Source organism: Poecilia latipinna, unplaced genomic scaffold (assembly GCF_001443285.1).
Source record: "Poecilia latipinna isolate Pla-1442-1.1 unplaced genomic scaffold, P_latipinna-1.0 Scaffold504, whole genome shotgun sequence".
Lineage (NCBI taxonomy): Eukaryota > Metazoa > Chordata > Actinopteri > Cyprinodontiformes > Poeciliidae > Poecilia > Poecilia latipinna.
In genome coordinates, this window is record NW_015113120.1 from 7,169 (window position 1) to 26,675 (window position 19,507).

Genomic DNA, 19,507 nt, shown 5'->3' on the forward strand with positions numbered 1-19,507 from the left:
TTGTTGTTGTTGTTGTTTTTTTTTAAATACTTGCTTTGCTTTGGATTGATGAAAGTGTTTTCTGCATTTCCTCCATTTTTAGTAACAATCGCAGCAGCTTCGGCTCTCGGTGCTGGTGAGTCTTCTGAAAATCTTGTGTTCAGTTCATCGCTATAATAATGTTTTTACGGTGTATTTAAAATAAAGTGACGAAAGCATTTTTCCTCTTGCCCTCATAAGGTGGGGCGATCGTAGCAGCCCCGGTGGTGCTGGGAGCCATCGGGTTCACCAGCGTGGGGATAGCGGCGGGGTCGTATGCGGCATCGATGATGTCTGCGGCAGCGGTGGCTAATGGGGGCGGCGTGGCAGCAGGGAGCGCGGTGGCTGTCCTGCAGTCAGTCGGTAAAAGCCTAAAATTAGGTTATGCCGTGCAAGTTGTCTCACAAAAAAAGGAAAAAAAAAAGAATTAAATGTGACTAATCAGAGTTAGGTGTGTTTGCTAATGCTTATGTGGTGTTTCCCTGCAGGGATGGCAGGAATGGGGACAGCGGCCACATCTGCCGTGGCCGGTGCGGGAGGGGTGCTTACAGGACTTGCGGCCCTCATTTTTTAAGACGCACATCATTCATATGAAAATAAAAAAAAAAACTTTCCAAATGAAAATCAATTTGAACTCAAGGCAAACAATGTTGTTAAATGAATGATTCTAAATAAAAGCAATTGAGAAGTATTTACTGAGGGTTTTTGTCATTTTTTTTTTGCATCTTTCTTTCTTGTACAAAATATAATGGACTAAAAGTAAATGCTGTCACAACATTTAACCAGATTTCTGAAGATGCTAATTATGTTTCTATCCAAGTCTCTGTCACCCTGTTCTGCTCTGGGTAGCAGTTTTGTTTCCTGAAATGTGCTCAAAGAAAGCAGAGCTGGTCATGGTGATCATGCACATGCAGGGGGTGACACTAGCACCAGATACATAAGGTGCTGATTGAAGAAAAGTTTTTCTATTTGCAGACATTTTTCACTCATTTTGTAGCTTTTATGGACATTCATCCAATGTCGTTATGAATGCTCACATATTGTTATCAATGGATCCATTCTGGGATTGTAAAACTTCATGTTAAAATGTTTCAATCTGAGTTGAGAGGAACATCTAGTAAAGAGTAAAATTCATTACGTTTACTTACATATTTAAAGTTAAATAAACTGCACCCATTTTCTACCGCTTGTGACGCCAAACTGCTTGAATCTTTTGGCAGTAGAACGTATTCAGCAAATATATTTTAAAGGGCGTCTTAACTTAAATTTGATCTCCTCATGATTCAACAAAAAGCACCTTTCTTGCTGCCCACATCGGGAAAATAAAAATAAAAGTGCAACGAGAGACCGTGAAATAAAAAGAGCTGAGGTACAAATTACAGAGACAATTTTAAAACCTGCTTTCTCAGTGTGAAGAATGGCTGTCAGTCTTCTGTGGGTTGAGTCATTGCATTCAAATTGTTAGATAGTCTTACAGTGAGGGGCATGTTTATTGTCAGTGATAGTTTTATAATGCTTACATGTTAGGCTGCAGGATTGTGATGGCAAGCCACACAGGGTAAGATCCACACCTCATAAGTTGCCTTTCACCTTAGTTTGTTTTGTAAGTTTAAGTATTTATATTCTTCCACCTTACAATGTTTATATGGAGTGCACACATATTAACAATGCAAGGTCGAAATTCAGTTATGTTGTATTAATATTGTTTTCTTTGTTACCTGGGTGTTTGGCTCCCCTCCCTGGTGGACAAAAGGCGTGGCAAAGGGCTGAGGTTCTTAAAGTACTGCTGATGGCCTCATTGGACTGAACCACCTGTGTCGTGCTGGGGGGGTGTTTTTTGGGTTTATTTCATTGTTTGTGTTAGTTGTCAGGTGGCAGCCATTTTGTTTTCCCCTATTGTGTCCACATAGTTTAGCTAAACCAGTGTTTAAATCCCCTTCTGTGTCATTTCAGTTAGGTCAGTTTGTTGTTTTGTCAGTTATGTCTTGAGTCTAGTAATTTATGTTGACCTCTTTTATTGGCATGCCTGTATAATTGCTATGTTAACCTTTGTTCATATTTTTTGAGTAAATAAAAACCCATCTTTTTTGAATTCAACACCTGTGTTCTGCACTTTGTACTGCCTGGTCCCTGACAAGGATACTAAGTAAACTTGTGATATTTGATCTGATATCTATGATGATGGATGCTGCCACAATCTGATTATAAAAATAAAATGTGCACAAACTGTTTTCTGCTTTGGATGAGAAACAGAACCAAAAACTTCAAAAAGTAACATGTGATAAAACATTTGCTTTAGTAAAAAATCCCAGTAATAACTTTACGTTTGTCTTCTTGAACATTTTCAGCGCCAAACTGGAACAGAGATCTTGACTGTTGGGTATATTTAGCTTTTAAATTTAGACAGAAAAAAATATTTGTACTTGTACTCCAATGTAAAAATTTATCCACTTTTTTTAGGTTTATATTTCAAATTAACTTAAAATGTAGCTATATTGTATATTGTCATTATTGTGGCTCTGCAGGATTCTGCTCTGTTGTCAGTTGCGTTAAGCCATCCAACCTGTAAACATGGTGCTTATGTTTCGATTATCAAGAAAACCCAAAGAATGTAAAAAAACATGTCAGTCCAGTAGATAAGAAATTATGACGTCAAAAACAAGACATGAATTCATGATGTTTTTGTGTACAATGATTTGAGAAGAATGCCATATTTCAGGTTTTCTTCGTCACAATGCTTCCCTGCCTAACATGTGCATCAATACAAGTAGTTTCCTCCAAGAACCCTAAAGCGACTTACAGCTGTGAGGTCAATAAAAAACAAGCAGCTTAAAGTGAGTTCATTATCAAAATATGTTTTTAGTATTTAATCTTAAAGCATTTTTTAAATATGGATTCCCTCCCCTCCAAGTCAGAATGTTACCTACATTTACTAATTATTTTCCAGAACTGCTTTTCAACTGCATGACTTGGGTCAAGCATTTAGTTATCTGTTTATCTGCAACAATATTGATAAATTATGTTTTTGTTTTAAATGCCATTATTCTGGCATTTAGCAGGTAGGAAAAAAAAGTGGTTCTACTAACTGACCTAAAACAAGAGAACTGTATTCTGACATCACTTCAGACACTTGAAAATATTCATTATGTGTCTTTTTATATTGTGTATGTACTCTTCTGGATTCACCTGTATAAACTGATGAGCAAGCTTCATTGATTTCAATTAAATGTAGCTTACAAGTAAAATAAGCACCACTCATTGACTACAATTGCTTTGTTCGTGATGTCAAGATGCGGTGAAGTGTATTCGGCACTCCTAATAAACTTACAAGCAACAAGATGTGAAATTAAAAGAACTGAGGTAAAAATTACAGTCAGTTTTAAAACCTGGCAACGTGTACAGATTGGGCGTCAGTGAGTGTTCACAGCCTGTGCTGGTTGTTACACAGGTTACATGAAGGTCAGCAGGACATTAAGAAAACTTGTGGCGATACTGGTAGTCAATGATCCCATGTGGAAATAATGCAAATAAAAAGTAGCATCTGATAATGTCTGTTGGATTTTTGTTGTTTTTTTAGAGCACAAAACCTATCTGTTTCTTATTAATGACTTTACCAGAACATATTGTTGCCCTTTTTGAATAGTCTTGGCACCAAATATATAATTGAAAACTGCTCTAGGTTTTTTGGTATGAGCATGTTGAGCAATCTTATTTTAAAGAATGTTTTCTCTTAAATTTTATCTACTTTAAATGCCATAACAAATAAAGCACTTTTGACATTTATAATAAGAAAATAAATAAATTAAACAAGACACTGTAAAGCCAAAAGAACTGAGGTAAAAATTGCATAGGCATTTTTAAATTCTGGCAAACTAGCCTGAAGAATGACTGTCAGTCTTGTGTAAGTTTAATTATTGCTTTAAAATAATATGTATATGTAAGAGTGAGTATTATGTTTGCAGTCAGCAGTGGGTTTTGTAATGCTCATGTAGGGATGCATCACATAAAGAAAACCTGAAATATATCATAATGATGGTGAATGTTAGGATTCAGACAATGTCTTTCTACTTTGGGTCAATAGCAGACATGGACCACGGAGTGGAAAAAAGTAGCATTTGATAACATATTTGGTATATTTAGCTTTTTACAGTCTACAGTTCTTCTGCCTGCAAACTGTGTGTGTGAAGTTTTTATTTATTTATTTATTTTGACGTCTGCCTGTTCTGCTGTACGTTTCCGCAGCGTAACTGATAGCAGCTGAGGAACAAGCTGGGTCAGCTGCTAGCAGAATAATCAGATTGTAATCATATTTTCTTTTGTTTTTGAAAATTTGATAAATGAAAGTAAATAGCAGCACTAATTACCAATATGTTTTTGTTTCAAAAAAAGAACAGGTGTGCCCTGGGGTGTGCTCTTCCTGGAATTTACCCATTTATGGGCGTGTTGTACATCGTTTTAGCTGCAGACACAAAACAATTGTTTAATGAGATAATCGCCTCAGATACTGAACCTCTCAGTCATGCTCATCTACATATTAACCTTTTTTTTTTTTACTTTATGTAAGTCTCTTTTAAGTGTAAACTTAAACCATATTGAGTAGATTGAGCCTGTCATGAATACTAGATAAACAATTTTTCTGTAAAGGTAAGTTGTTTCTCAGCCGTCAGCACATTAAACAGTGCGTGCACACGCTTGATTGACAGCACTAAGGGACATGTCCTGGCTCTGATTGGCTGTTTTTGACCGGGTGTGGTGCATTTTTGTAGCCAGGAACAATAGCACTGGGAGAAGATAGAGGAGCTCAATCTTTTCAAAGATTATCTGCGTCATAAGAGATGGTGTTTGAACAAATATGTAAAAATACATTTTACAATTACATACTGCGGCTTCGAGGTTAAATACAAACCTTAGTTTTCTTCTCACATCTTTACACTTTATTCAGATTTACAATGTTTCTATTGTTTAGGCGCACTGATCCCAAAATCTCATCTCTTATTTAAAGAAAAACCCTGGAGAATCATCAAAATCATTTCTTTTTATTTAAGACTGAAAGTAGTGTCCAAATGTGCAGATACAAACATGTTGCTTAAAAACATCTTTTATTTACTGCATCATCTATTTGTAGTGGTTCCCTAAGAATGTCAACAAAAAGACGAACCGTTTTTTTGACATTATGGAGAAAAGACCATCAGTCTTACATCAGTATTAGGGATCATAGTTCATTTTTCACAGTTACGTTGCAAACAGTTGATATGATCTTCCCCATAGTATTTCCAACCAGAGCAGAAAATGAAAAGCCAAACCATCCTAATCCAGCAGCACCTAAAAACAAACATATATTTTAGTTCTCTCAGCTGCAGAACTTTATCATACAGTTCATCCTGACATGAAGTTATTTCTATTTGCATGTTCTTCCTTTTCTTCGTCTCAAAGTTTGCTTCATATACTCACAATGTAGAAATGTTTTTAATAATTTTTTTGTTTTGAGAAGATCAATATTTAACTTACCAGCTGACTGTAACATAGCTATCGGTCAGATTGATCCAAACAGTGACATCAGATATGCAGCAAAGGAGCCTGCTGCTACACCAGCTGAGGTGAAGCCAAGCCAAGCCAGAAGAGCAGGACTCATAATCACAACACCTCCTGCAGGAACACAGCAGAGGAAAAAAATATTTCAGTTTATTTTTCAGCAAATGGTGGAATTGAGTCACTTGGTAGCATTGGAGCAAAAGCAGGTCCTTTGTTTGAATCCCAGCCTGGGGTCTTTATGGTTGTGGTTGGATTGCAAGTGTTTAAATACTTACCGACTGAAAATGCCGTAATGATGGCCTTACCTTTTTGCAAAACACAAAAAGTAGATAAAAACACAAAAAACAATGGTAGAAAGTGAGGACATGAATATAGATGAACAATATTTACATTCGTCATTACTTACACATTTCTTCTATGATTTCAGAGTCCATATCTGCGTTTTGTGTTACCTGCAGATTGTGAATTTTAAAGTAACATCAGGGGATGTAGTCTCTAAAATGTTAAAGAAAACTCTTACAACACAGGTCTATCGAACAAACTAAAACCTCTGAAAATAAGCAGTCATTTCTTTGCTTAGTCTAATAAACCAATACAAATCACATTTAGCCCTTCAGTGATTCAGATAACATGTTCAACACGATAAAGGTGTTTCAGATTTTAACAAGAAAGCAACATAGTGGATGAAGAGGGAGAACTTTCACATCAGGTCTACTCCTCTTTTTAAATGATTCATTCAACTTTCTGTTTGACATGAAATTAATGTTGGGTTTTCATCTTTTCCTTTTTCTTTTTGAAGAGTATGAGATATGGCAGGGAATCTCATTCAGGGATATATTTTTTGTGGTAGTTTCTGGTAAACAGAATTTTATATTTTCACAACTTTAGCCCTTGGTTGCTTTCTTTTTGAAGACTATTAAGACTGCTGGAAATCTACGGTATTGTGATTTCCAGCAGAAGATCTTAACTCGATTTAATATCGAGCTTCAAAAGGAAGCTCGATATTAAATGTTTCAGAATGCAAAAAGGCAGATTGCAGTTTTATCAAAACAGTACCTCAAAAGCCGGGTTAAAAATATTTTGGCAATCACTAAAAACACCTATAGCAGTTAACAAACTCAGAATTACAAATTTCAAAGAGCATTATGTAGAGCTTTTACATTTCTCCTTACCTGAGGCTGGTCTAACTGGTTCTGCTAAAACACTGACAGCAAGGTCCAACTTATAGTAAAACCACAATGGGAGGTCCTTGTAATTGTGAGCTGAAAAGTTGGTATGAAAAGTTGGTATGATCCGGTCTACTTCTGTTTTGTTGCGGTAAAACTTAATTTATCCAAGAAGTTTATTTCTAAAGTCCTCTTCTTGTACAAGATCAAAATCATCCTATCATGTCAGCTACTGAAGAACAGCACAGGTGTACTAATATTTACAAGTCAAATAGTGAGAAGGCTCTTCTCAACAGGTTGCTGTGAGAGTTGAGATCCTGTTTAAACCCGAAGCTGCAGATGTCAGCAGCCAATCTGCACACAGAGCTCATAAGCATAAGTGATATAAAGACATGACATAAAAGCCATATTTCGATATGAAATCTGGAGGGTGTGATGGTGGCACAGGGGCAAAGCACAACCCATGTTTGGATGCCTTATGCATGTCCTTGATGCATGTCTTCGCCCGCACCCATTACCCACTTTCCTGACTGACCACTCTCAAATTGAGGCCACTAGAGCCAATAAACCTTAAAAACTGGGAAAATATATATATATATTTTATTGTCACTAGTAAAGATCTGTATATTATGAATGAAAACCTGAATAAGTGGGAGTGGCCTCTAGGAGTCATGAGGAATGTGATGGGTTATCATATTTGCCAGTCGTGATAGAACAGATTTAGCTTTTCTGTTCTATTAATTCATGTGTTAAAAAAATGTAAGACCTTCATTTAGCTTCTAAACATATGTTGCTTTTGACAAAGTAATGAAGAAATTACCTTTTTCACCGCCGTTTCAAGTGTCCAATGTGACAGTACTTCAATCATCTTTTCCATGCTTTTTCTGTAGACTGCATAATTATGGTTTAACGACTGTGTCACATCTACCTTTTTTATAGTAATAATGACAATAATAATAAACTTTATTTCGACGAGGCAATGTACAGTTCTACGTTTTTAAGAAATTCATTTGTTCTAGGGTGCTAAAGTGTCTAAAACATTTGTAATTACTATTTCTGTATCATAACTGCTTCATTAGAAATGTATGGCCATGTAAATTATATGTTTTCAGCAACAGGAATTTAAGAAAATGCAGTGCCTGGTTTAAAAGGCATAGCAGAAAACCAGTAATACAAGCTGTTATTAAAAATATATATTTATTTAAAAGTGCATTTTGTTAAGATCCTGTTCATTTTTCATCTGTAAAAAGAGAAGTCTTGCCATATTCCTCTATATGAAATAGCGTGTTTTGACGTTCCTTATCAGTTCAATAGGGTATATGCCACGAGAGGTGGTGACGTATTTCCGTTTGAATTTATTCCACATAGGTTGGTTCCGGGTCCTGCTTGCTCCTATTGTTCTTGGCCGAAGCTGCAAGATCTGTACCATGAAAAAGACGCAAAACTTAAAATATCTGTGAGCTACTGGTACAACAATCGAGTTTTGTGGTGTGCCGTTGTGTCCAGCCGGCACCATCCAGTGCTTAGTTTTTTTTCATTTTCTAGCTGATCAAGGTGACAGTGGACTGTAGCCAAAACTTAGCCACTAAAGCTAACACGCGGTTTGTAGCTGCCTGCTATTTCAAAGCTTGAGGATATTGAAGATCCAGCGTCAGAAAGGGGAAGATGGAGGATGTAAAGGGAGTTGTACTTGTTTCGTTTAGTGGAATAATTTGTTGGAGGAAAATAATGCCGGAGGAAATCCACTGCAACGGGAACAGGCTGAGAACAGAGGCAGCGATTCGGCACAAGTTAAGTCAATACGTGTGTTGATGCATTTGTGTTATACGGAGTATGAAATTATTTTTAGGCAACTCCTTAGTTTTTGTTTATGTGACAATTATATAAAATACATTTAACATGCAGTCGGAGCGATACCGAGCACGGTCATTTAAAAACAGCCGAGAGCGTAGTCAGATTAAGGTCCAAAACCTTCGCTTTACAGCCGTTTAAGTGGGACCGACCCACATAAAAAAAAACCTCAGAACAAATGGTGCAAATCACGTATTTCCCGAATCCCGAATATATTATTATCTATCTTTGCTGTTTCATAATTATAATCCACGTTAGAGTGAATTTTTCCACTTGGCTGTTATAATCTGTTCTTGCGTTACACAACGTAATTTCTCTTTTTTCCCCTCTGAGATTCTGCTTAGAAAATGAGGTTATGAAGTTACATCCTCCTGCTGCTTTTTGTTTTTAAAATGGTAAATGTAGGTTCGCCTCAATTTTTATAAACTAATGTCTCTTATATGCATCATTTTTGTATGCATATTTGTGCGTGGTGGCTGTTCTGCAATCAGCAGGTTAGAAACAATGCTGGAATGTTTCTTCATCTTCCTTTGCTGCAAAACTTGCAATAATCTCTTTATAACAATATACCATAAATGTTTGAGGCTGCTTGAGATACTGTTTTTACTTGTCAAACATCAATGTCAAATGTTGCAGGTGCTGCTGGTTTGTCAGGTGCCGCCAGTGCAGCTGTAGCCGGTGCAGGAGCCGCAGCAGGGTGGGTGGCCAGCTTCTTCGGCTGAAAATCGCCTACAAAATACAAAATATATTGTTTATGTGTAGGGGAGTGTAGGTATGTGCTAATACTCCTGAAGCATTGTTTTGCATTATGACCTATATATTAAAAAAAAGTTGCTTGAGTGGAATTTGAAACAAGACAAAGTATTTCTCTACTTCACAAAATGTAAACAGTCTGTTACAAAATGAAAGAGCAATAAAAGTCTTATTGAAAGTTTTTGTGGTTGCAGTCTTTTAAGTGTATCAGTTTGAAAAACTTTTTTTTTATAACAGAAACAAGTTAACCTCATCTCTACCATATCTTACTCTCAGCACCTTGACTTGCTATAACAGTGAAGATAATTTGACTGGGAGGTAAAGATTTAAAACAGCTTTTACTTTCTCTTAGTCAACATGACAAATGATGGCTGATGGCTTTGGAAACAAGTGAGTTTTTTTGTTGTTTATTTAACTTACTTTTCTAATAATTACAGAAAAATAATATTTCTGGTGCAAATACTATGGCATATCATAACACCTCAGGCTGCAGGGATGATGTCATGCTGTTGCTAATGGAGGAGGAATGGCAGCAGGGAGTCTAGTATATCTTACAGTCAGCAGGTAATTGTGTTTAAATTTAGCTTTGACTTCCCATGTTGATACTCAACACAATTGTGGTTTCCTGCAGTGCTGCAACATGGGAACAGTTAGAGGTTTTGTATTATCAAGCAGATTTTAATATTAAGCAAACATACTGAAATTCAAAATGTAGTTCAAATGATAGTTTCAGTCATCTGAGGACATAGCTATTCATTTTGCCCTATTTGGGAACATAACTACACCAATTGTTAAATCACGTCATGATCTAACTATCATTAACCTCATTTTCTTTAAAGCTGAGCTCAATTTTGGATGATAAGCATCCGACTTGCATATTCAAGACATGACCTAAAAAGAACCTGTCTGACAACAGGAAGGATGTTAAAGAACAAATGAAAAAAAACTTAAAGAAATTGAAGAACAGAGTTTGGTCAGAGTTAGAAAGACATTATCCACATGGGGAAAACTATCCTAGAGTGATTTGACATCCCAAAATGATCACCCAGTTGTTACATATATAAAAAGAAAACAGAACACATCTAAACCAGATTTTGATTCATTTATGCTCATTGTTTCTGATTCAACAACAGGGAAGAACCTTTCTAGCTCCACTTTTCAATAAAGTGCTCCCATAGCTCTTTTCAAAACATACAAACACACATCAATAGGAAAAACTGCAGGCAACTTGGGGTTAAGTGCCTTGCTCAGGAGTACATGTGAGAGGAGGAAGATGAAATCACAACTTACAGATCACAAAATCATTCTTTCTACTGAGCCACGGTGGTCTAAGTCTTGTCTATGCCAGATAAACTTAAAAAGCAGCATTTTCTGACCCACCATCATAGGACGTTGAAGCAAGGGAACAACGTGAAGTACTGGTGGATATCCAGCTCTGATGATTTCAAGACTCATTAAGTAGGATGAAAACTGGCCTCAGTGGTCACTGAGGCCACTGAATGTCCATTTCAGGCTTTTGCAGATGTTTTACAGAGAAGCCTGACGTAATTAATGATCTTTGGAAAACAGAGCTCTGTCTCCCCCTGCTGACAATAGAAAAGAAGTGCAAATATTTAGACAAAATCCCTTTGGTATATTTGTGAAAACTCTTTCAAGGAGTTTCTCTCTTGATCTTTATTTAAATAATTTCCTTATAAAGATGAAGTGAAGCTAATTTCCACAGCAAATAATAAATAAGCAAATAAATAAAATCAGCTTTCTGATGAGAGAACTGGCTACAATGATTTGTTTAATAAACTTATTTGGTTTTTAAAGAGAAGATACTGCACACTCCTTTACAGAAACTGACACAAAGTCCACATTTAACAGCAAACATTACCTTCACCACAAGCCTGTGTTGATTCATTGCCAGAACAATAAGTGCCATAACATTTAAACATCACGTAAGGCAGGCTTTAGCATTGGACATGGTTAACATTCAGAAACAAGCAGCAAACATGAAGAATGTAGCGCTGATTTTAACAAACGCTGAAGCTCCTGTGGCCTGCATAATCTATTTATCAAGGGCAAACAAATTCAAAATCATTTGCACACAATTTCATGTTTTGAAACAAACATGAACATTAATCATTTTTGCAACAAGTATAATGCACAAAAACAAACAAAGCACAAAGCAAAGCAGTGTTACATAAAGGAAAGAACTGGGATAAAAGGCACACTTTATGAAGTAGAATTGCACAAATCTCCTAATTTGCATAAAACTGGAACTTACAAAAATAGTCATGATTTCCTTTTTCCTATTTCTCGATAAATACTGGAATTGATAGATCTTTCAGTTTTACTACATCTATATTTATTTTTTTATTACATTTTTTTTATCTCTTGATGGGGGGGAAAAGTATAAAAAGCCAGAAAAATACATACTTTTTGTATATCAGGCACATTTCCAATTTAAAATAACCTTATAAAATATTTATTGTGGTCACTGAGGCTGTTAATAAATACTTGAAATGTATTTGTTAACCTGGAAATGATTATTTCCAGGTCAGCTTTTACTCAGTAATGAAATAATGAGGAATCCTATAGCTTATTTCCTCATTTTAGCAAAATTAGCAAATTTTTAATTCTTTTCAAAAAGTGTATTAAAATCAGTTTAATTTCTTTACCACAAATTGGCAAAATGATTACAAATGAATGTTGTTGAATTAATATTAATATGCAAACATTTCTTTGTCAAATGGCTTAATGTTGCTTTAGGACATACATCTAATACATTTAATAATAAACATTTATCAACTACATATCTACTCAAGGTGCTGGTAAGGTTATTACTATAAGTATTTTTTGGTTGACGTAATGATACATATCAGAAAGTGCATCAGTTAGATATTAAAATGAATTTTTTTTTTCCTTTTAAACAGTTATTACACTTATCATGCAGCAGAAAATTAGTTCCTCATGGACTCCTGAGCTTCTGAAATGCTGAATTTCTGCTACTTAATTGAAGAAACCTCTTTGTCTTTTAGTCCTTTTCTCTCTGGGACCCTTTGAGCGATCCCATAGGGCACATGGCATGCCACTGTTCCCATTTCAGCTGCTCCTTCCACGTGAAACATCTGGTCGTCAAAGAAGATGTGCGGCCTTATCTTCTCTAAGATGGGACCCTTGGGTGCCCCTGCGAGAAACAGGGCCTCGTCGATCTCTAGACCCCACGACCGCAGAGTTTTTAGGGCTCTGGCCCCGGAACTGGCTGCACTGCGAGCCGTCACCAGGTAGGTCCTAACGGGGCAGTCCATGCGCTGGCCTTTGGCATAAAACTTCTTCTGGAGCTTTCCTAAAACCTCCAGGAAGCCTTTCAACGGTCCCTGAGGGAAGAGAAGATCAAAGTAGATGGTACATTACTCACCCTGAAATTCTGCATTTGGCCAAAACATTTGCATTTGACTTTAAAAGCTTCAAAGAAAGAGAGATGCACTTAATAGACTCTCTTCAGAGTATAAAAGCTCTCTGCAGATACTCAAATATTTGTACTGTTTCCATAATACTATGCACCAATTTAGGAATAATGTAAACAAGCATCAGTGTTGCCTTATCATTTATGTAACTATACAAAAACAGGTTTATGACAATGATAAGTGCCCCATTTTGTGTACTTTACATGGTCCAGAGGCTTGTTCTCGTGAGCCTTCTCATGTTCAAAGAACTTGTCCAGTCCGTGAGCCTTATAAATCTGCTCCGATTCATCTGAGAAGAGCACGGCATCACCATCAAAAGCAACGCGGAGCTGAGTCTCTGACACTTCCGTCATCTTCTCCTGGGTAAACATGGTGGCCGCTGCTATACCTGGTTCACACACATATAACTCGTCAAACATAAACAAGTCAAATGTCGTATTTGGAGACTTAGAGTGCAGGTCCCTCTGTGATCATGATACCTTGTTCCAGAGCCTCGCGAACTTTGACTGGGTCAGAAGACAAGTAGAGGTTAGTGTTGTAGGCCGTTAAGTAACCGATGGGACTGTTTCCTCCAGTCATACAGAATCGCTCAATGAACAACTCTGGAAGAGAAGAAACGTAATAAATGTGCACAAATCTGCATTTGTACACATGGGTCAAACTGCCACAGTTTGACACAGTCTAATCTAGCAGTTTAATCACCTTTTTTTTTTTTTTTGCACCAATAAAAATGGTGCAAAGGAATCAAATCTCGGTTGCAGACATTCTGATGTCAGGGTGAGAGAGTTGCTGCTACTACCAATCCTTCAGCCACAAATATTCTCATTGCTCTTTTCCAAAAACAGCAGAATTTCCCATCACAAAAACTTTAGCACAGCAGGAATGGCACCAGAAGAACTGCACAGGAAGTATACTACTCACATACATGCATAAATGTTGCCTTATCAGCTTTACCTTCAGTGGATATTAATATTAAAAAACTATGCAAAAATGCAATTTTGGTCAGTTATGCTCAGTAGTATGATTCCAGTGCAAACTTAAACATGCAGATTCAAGTTGTCCAGTTATACCACTGCTGTTCATCTGAAGCAACTGAGTTGGGCTCCATAACTAAGACTCCAACATAATGCTGCCTTTATAATCAAAATTAGCACAGACACGACAGAAAATCACTCTCGAAGCTTGTAGCATTTATTTCTTTGTGTTGCATTGTGGTGTGTGAACCATGAGAAAGATCCCACTGTTACGACAGTCAGTCCCAGTTCAGCCAGCAGGAAACACCATGACAATTTCACACGCACGTCAACACAGGAACTGGGAGATTGTGAACAATCGAGGCTTTAAAAAGTCATTTAATAGTTCAAAAATAGCTGTTCCACAGTGCATTTTTAAATCACAGTCAGTTTATTTCTGTTTTTGTGGTCATCTTTAGTCAGCAGCACCATCTGGACTTGATTTATAATATTTCATTACTGATCTAAAGAGAATTTATGAGGGAATAGAAAGACCCAGCTGCTGAGGCACTCTGCTTTTATACAGCGGAAGATGGATCCAGAGACTATTCTAACTCAGAGCTACAGCCAGTCCTGAAGAATAAAATAAGCATACCATCTAAATGTAATATTTTCATTCCCTCAGATTAATGTGAAAATAATCTCTAAGTGGAAGGGCTAACCCGGGTCAAACTGTGGCAGTTTAATCTCAGTCACAGATCTGTTTCCAAGCCTTTCGTAAATCACTTATCACCTGCTTAGTGTCCTGAATAAAACCCAATTCATCACCAAGCTCTCCCAACACATCTGCAGGTTTTTGTTTGCTGTCCTGTTTCATTTTTGACTCTAATTTCAGTGATGCACGAACGTAAAAGCAGTCAGTGAGGTTACTGTGAGTACATTTTAAGAGAGCTACATAAAGAGATGTAAAATCTCTATGGAGGTTTTTTTTTTTTTTTTTGCAGATTTGTACATAACTTTATGAATGAGGTAAAAAATAATCTCTGAATGCTTGTGAAAACATGACTGTTTTGCTTTTTAAGGATGTGATTCTGTTAAAATTTCTGCTGTTGCTTTCAATTGTTTTGGTCAGCAGGTTTAGCAGCAAAATGGATGATCCTGCTTACTTGAACAAACACACTTAGCAGGATAAAGTGAGGCGTCATGAATATTTAATTGACTCCACAGTAGACAGGATAATGGCTGAAGTGATGGCAAGAGACAGGAATGTATAAAGGACAATACATGATAATCAGTTTTTGCTCTATTTTAGAAATCTCAACCTACTTTCTGTTCGTTCTGCACACCTGCTTGTTTTTAAATGCACCAATTTATATCTAAATTATTTTTTCTTTCAAATATAATTTAATCAAACAGATTAAAATTAAGCAGGTTTAAAATAACAGTAATAATAATAATAATAATTAAAATTATTTAATTTAATCTAAAGAGCCATTTATTTTGAGACTTCTTTCTGACCTCACACTAGCAAAAAGAAGTAGATAAAAAAAAAATAAAACTTGTGTTCATGCTCAGTGTAAAACAAACAACTTAATGAAAAGCAGCACTGGTCAGGATGATGGCATAAAATATTTAAAAATATAACCAAATCCATTTTTTTTGCATTTCTTTCTAGACAAATTAGAATATTATCAAAAACATATTTGTTTCACTTATATGGTTTAAAAGTCAAGCTCATATAAGGAATTTTTTTTCACAGAGTGCTATTTATTTTGCAAGCTGTTGCTTTTGATGATTGTGTCTAATAAAACACAAAACTCTGTTTCTCGGAGGATTAGAAATTATTATATAAGACCAGAAAATATTTTTTATTTTTTTATTTTTTTTCACTTAATACTTGATTGAGGTTTAGACACTGTACTTTTAGCTTTCACTCATCTTTTAATTAATATGTATCCTGTCTCTGTGTGGTTGTTGAAGGGAGTTTTGGAGGGTTGTAAAGGAGAATAAAAGCATCAAGTTGCCCTGTAGGTTAAGTCAAAAGAGGGAAAAGTTTCACATGCTAGGAATGATCTGTGTATCAACGACTTACGGTGATGATTGATGGTATTGATGAGTCTCAGGCCGACATAAGCGTGGTTGTTGGTGATGAGAACAACGTCAAAGAGCTCCTCACTCTCAGGATAAAGGTCCCTCAGCTGAGTGTTGACTGCCTCCAGGGCCTGGCAATAAAACCAAATCAGATGTAAAGGGAATCAAAACAACGACACACCAAACACTGGCTTTGAAAATCAGCTTTCATTCGACGGCCCTCTGACCTTGACAAAGGAGAAGGCAGGTCCGGGGCTGAAAGGCTCGGTTTCATGCGCCACCTGATACTTGATGTACTCCTCCATGCCCTGCTGCTCGAAGATCTGCTGCTCCTTATCCATGTTGAACAGGACTCTGGACGACACCGCGATGGTGATAGAGTTCTCTGGCTTGGGCTGGAGGGTCGCAGGTTTAACACACGTCATTTTAAACTGGACCTGATACTTCTACTTAATTATCCAAATCTACGCTGAGGAGAACAAACAGAACAATAGTAAAGCGAGATAACTGCTGTGACTGAAAGTGAGTGTGACATGAAATGCCTCCCAATGCTGATAATGCTGCTTCACATACCAGAGTTTTGAACCCGTTAACTCTTTGAGTGTCTGCTGCCCACTGTAGCATTCATTTGATTACATTTGAACACATTTTTATGAGAATTTTAAAATATTATCTCAACTGCAGCTTTAATATGTTTGCTGGATGAGACAACAAATGTAATAAACATCCATTTTTTTAGGGTTGTGTTTTAATTTTTTATGGGGCATACGTTGCTCATTTATTGGAATTCACCATAACATTTTCACACAATTATGACAAATAATATTGGTTTGGACAGTCATCGAGCAGATAGTCACTGACACTTTTCACAGGAATGAGATTAAGACAATAAAGGTTAGTGCTAAGCACGCTCTATCCAAGTATGTCATTGGACGGTTGAGTGGAAGGAAAAACTGTGATAAAAATAAAAAGCTGCGTAATAAAATGTTTTTTGTTTGTTTGTTTTTTTATTTTCCAGAAGATTCTAGAAAATTTCTTGCTTCCATTCCTCTGACAAACTTTATGGACGTGTGTTATTTTTCCAGTATAACATAACACCTGCTCACATGACCAAACAAATCAAAATTTCCCTTATGTTGCTTTACCCAGAAGTTTCTGATTGCCTTCGTTCTGGGCTGCACTGGTGTAATAATTCATGTAAAGTAACCGTCAGGCAACTATTGGGTGCACATGCTGTGCACTTCACAAACTGAGCTGATATTTCTATGCTATACCTAATTGAGAAGTGGAATTTTCAGTTATAAGTTGTAATCCTGGAAATGATCTCAATTAAATGTGAATATTTACTTTGAGGTGCAGAAGCTGGTCTGTGCCCGAATGTGAGCTGCTTTAGCCGGTCACAGTCAGGTCACCGCTTGTCGTTATCTACCCTCCTGATCTGAAACACGACCTCTGCAGCTTGCTCGTTTGTAAGCTGGTACAACGGAGCATCCGATCCTGTTTCACATAGCATCATCACTATGCAATTTTATTTACAATGAGCTGGAACCTTTAAATAATTAATTGGCTACTGACACCAATTTCAAACTTTTCAGTGAAATTTTTTTTAGATAGAATTAAAATATTCTCTTTGTTGCTCTTGTCTAAGCTACAATAAATGACGGCCACTCTGAAATTATTCGACGAAGTTCAATGAACTATGTCTGACTTCATTTTGACCTCATATAACAACTACCCTCAGCAAACCTCTTTATGCTGTAGCCAAACCCGTATTGATGAGAGATACTCACCGTCTTTTTTGAGGGTGTGGATGGCTTCAAAAGTTCCTTAGCATCTTCCGATGAGTTCTGGCTGCCGTTCTTGACCACATCTTGTCCACTGATTGTCAGAGTCTGAATGCTGCTTCGACTCATTGTGCTGCTTCAGTTCACAGCTCACACTCAGGATCACACCGAGTCCCAGTGTGATCCCCTCTTATTTAAATATACTTTAAAATACTCTTATATAGCAAAAGCTTCAAACAAAATTCACTCTCCCCAAATTGAATGCAGTCTTGCAGCCATCAGCACGTGAGCTCAATATTTTTGGAGCTCCTGAGGCACTTGGATATAAAAATATGACATGCTGCAGAAAAGACAGAGGATGCAGACAAGATTCAAGCTGTGACCTTGGTTTGATATGTCCACCATCGTTTGGAGGAAAATCCTGGATGGGGTCTTCTGTGCTGCACTATCCTCTCCTGTTTTGCACACTCTGTCCTGACTTCAAGCCATTCTGTATCCTCCCACCGTTAACTCTTTCAGTGTCAGACTCCCCTGAGTCATAGCAGAGCATGTGATTTAATCTGGATGACAACCGGTTGCTGCGCACTATGGGACATTAACCGTCTGAGTGTCCTGATACTTTCACCTCCCCTCATGTAACATCTGACTCACAATTTGTTCGTCAGAAGGTGTTAAGTATTACAGCAAAAGGTGCATTGTATACTCTAAGATAAACTATTTCATAATCCTGCATAGCATTGTGGGAACTGCAGTCCATCTTGGCTCTCTCGTTTAGAGCCTCCTGAAACCTCACCAGGTTGTCGCAGGGACTGAGTTACAAAGCAGCAGTCCCAGTTTCCAGGCAACAAGCGTGGAGTCGAAGCAAATGGGACACTCCCATACGTTCTATACATCTGATTGGCTGCATGGACTCCATTTGAAATACATCATCCTCCAACCCCAGGAGCCAGAAACAAGCAGGTGAGGCAAGGAGAAAAGATGAAAGTGCATGCTGTGCTTTGAAGAGCATTCAATTATCATTAATAGAGGTAATTTAGCTTTTATCAAACCAGACAGGCAAGGTGGTTTCTGGCAGGAGATACTAAGCAGGACCACGGATTAACTAAAGGAAGAAAAAATAAAACAGACACACCTTTAAAGATAGCAGACCATCACAAGCATCATCTTTATACAACTACCACTTTTAGAATAAAACATTGAACTGGTATATATTTTGTTATTTATGTTACTTTCTGTGTTGGACCAAAACTAAATGTATAAAATACAAACTAAATTTCTGATATAGTTAATAATTTAAAAAAAACATCAGAAGAAGTGGAAACTTATTTCAAATATATTGGTTTCTTTAAAATACCTAATGTATCAGGTGTATTTCAAAGAAACAAGGGAAATACATTTATTTTACTAGAAAAAAGCACATCTATATGTTACCGGTATATAGATATAGATAGTGATAAATACAAATGGTTTAGTAATATTAATGAAATTTATAAAGAATTTTATAAAGTTTTAATAAATTTGATAAAAAAGATCCACAATTTGTGTATATATAATACATATTTCATAGATTATTTTATTAGAAACTTTACGAAGTATGGCGCAATGAATGAAATAAGACTGGCGAATTTGAAAAAGCCGATTCTGTAAACACTCATCTCTTGCAGTTGATAGTTAGAGCCACTAGAGTGCAGCAGAGGGCCAATAGCTCCTCCATGAATGCTTCAGATTCATTCATACCTTTGGGTGGCCGTAGACAAAGAGGATGTGAAAGAAACACTCTGTCAGAGGAAGTTGACTAAAAACTTTGTGTTCGAGTAGCTTTAAAAATTCAACTAGTATGCTGAGTCAAACAAAAAGGGGGATCCTGAATCTATGGTTTCATATTACGTACATTCCCTGATTTA

The 19,507-nt window shown here is 36.8% G+C and overlaps 2 protein-coding genes and 1 long non-coding RNA gene across 3 annotated transcripts; 2 read left to right on the forward strand and 1 right to left on the reverse strand.

Annotated features, from left to right (window-relative positions):
- Positions 1–19: 19 nt before the first annotated feature.
- Positions 20–715, forward strand: LOC106952281 (interferon alpha-inducible protein 27-like protein 2A). The gene is made up of 3 exons (XM_015040297.1): positions 20–115; positions 220–381; positions 507–715. The coding sequence occupies exons 1-3, from the start codon at positions 49–51 to the stop codon at positions 590–592; spliced, it is 315 nt and encodes a 104-aa protein (XP_014895783.1). The 5' UTR covers positions 20–48; the 3' UTR covers positions 593–715.
- A 5,767-nt stretch (positions 716–6,482) lies between these two features.
- Positions 6,483–9,501, forward strand: LOC106952282 (uncharacterized). Its single transcript, XR_001425950.1, has 2 exons — positions 6,483–9,061; positions 9,204–9,501. It is a non-coding gene; the product is annotated as an uncharacterized LOC106952282 (long non-coding RNA).
- A 2,790-nt stretch (positions 9,502–12,291) lies between these two features.
- On the reverse strand, positions 12,292–18,197 carry LOC106952280 (cytosolic 5'-nucleotidase 1A-like). Its single transcript, XM_015040295.1, has 6 exons — positions 17,610–18,197; positions 16,047–16,214; positions 15,821–15,950; positions 13,255–13,377; positions 12,979–13,163; positions 12,292–12,685 (listed from the first exon to the last, which is right to left on the reverse strand). Exons 1-6 carry the CDS (start codon positions 17,730–17,732, stop codon positions 12,314–12,316), a joined length of 1,101 nt encoding a protein of 366 aa, XP_014895781.1. The 5' UTR covers positions 17,733–18,197; the 3' UTR covers positions 12,292–12,313.
- Positions 18,198–19,507: the final 1,310 nt, after the last annotated feature.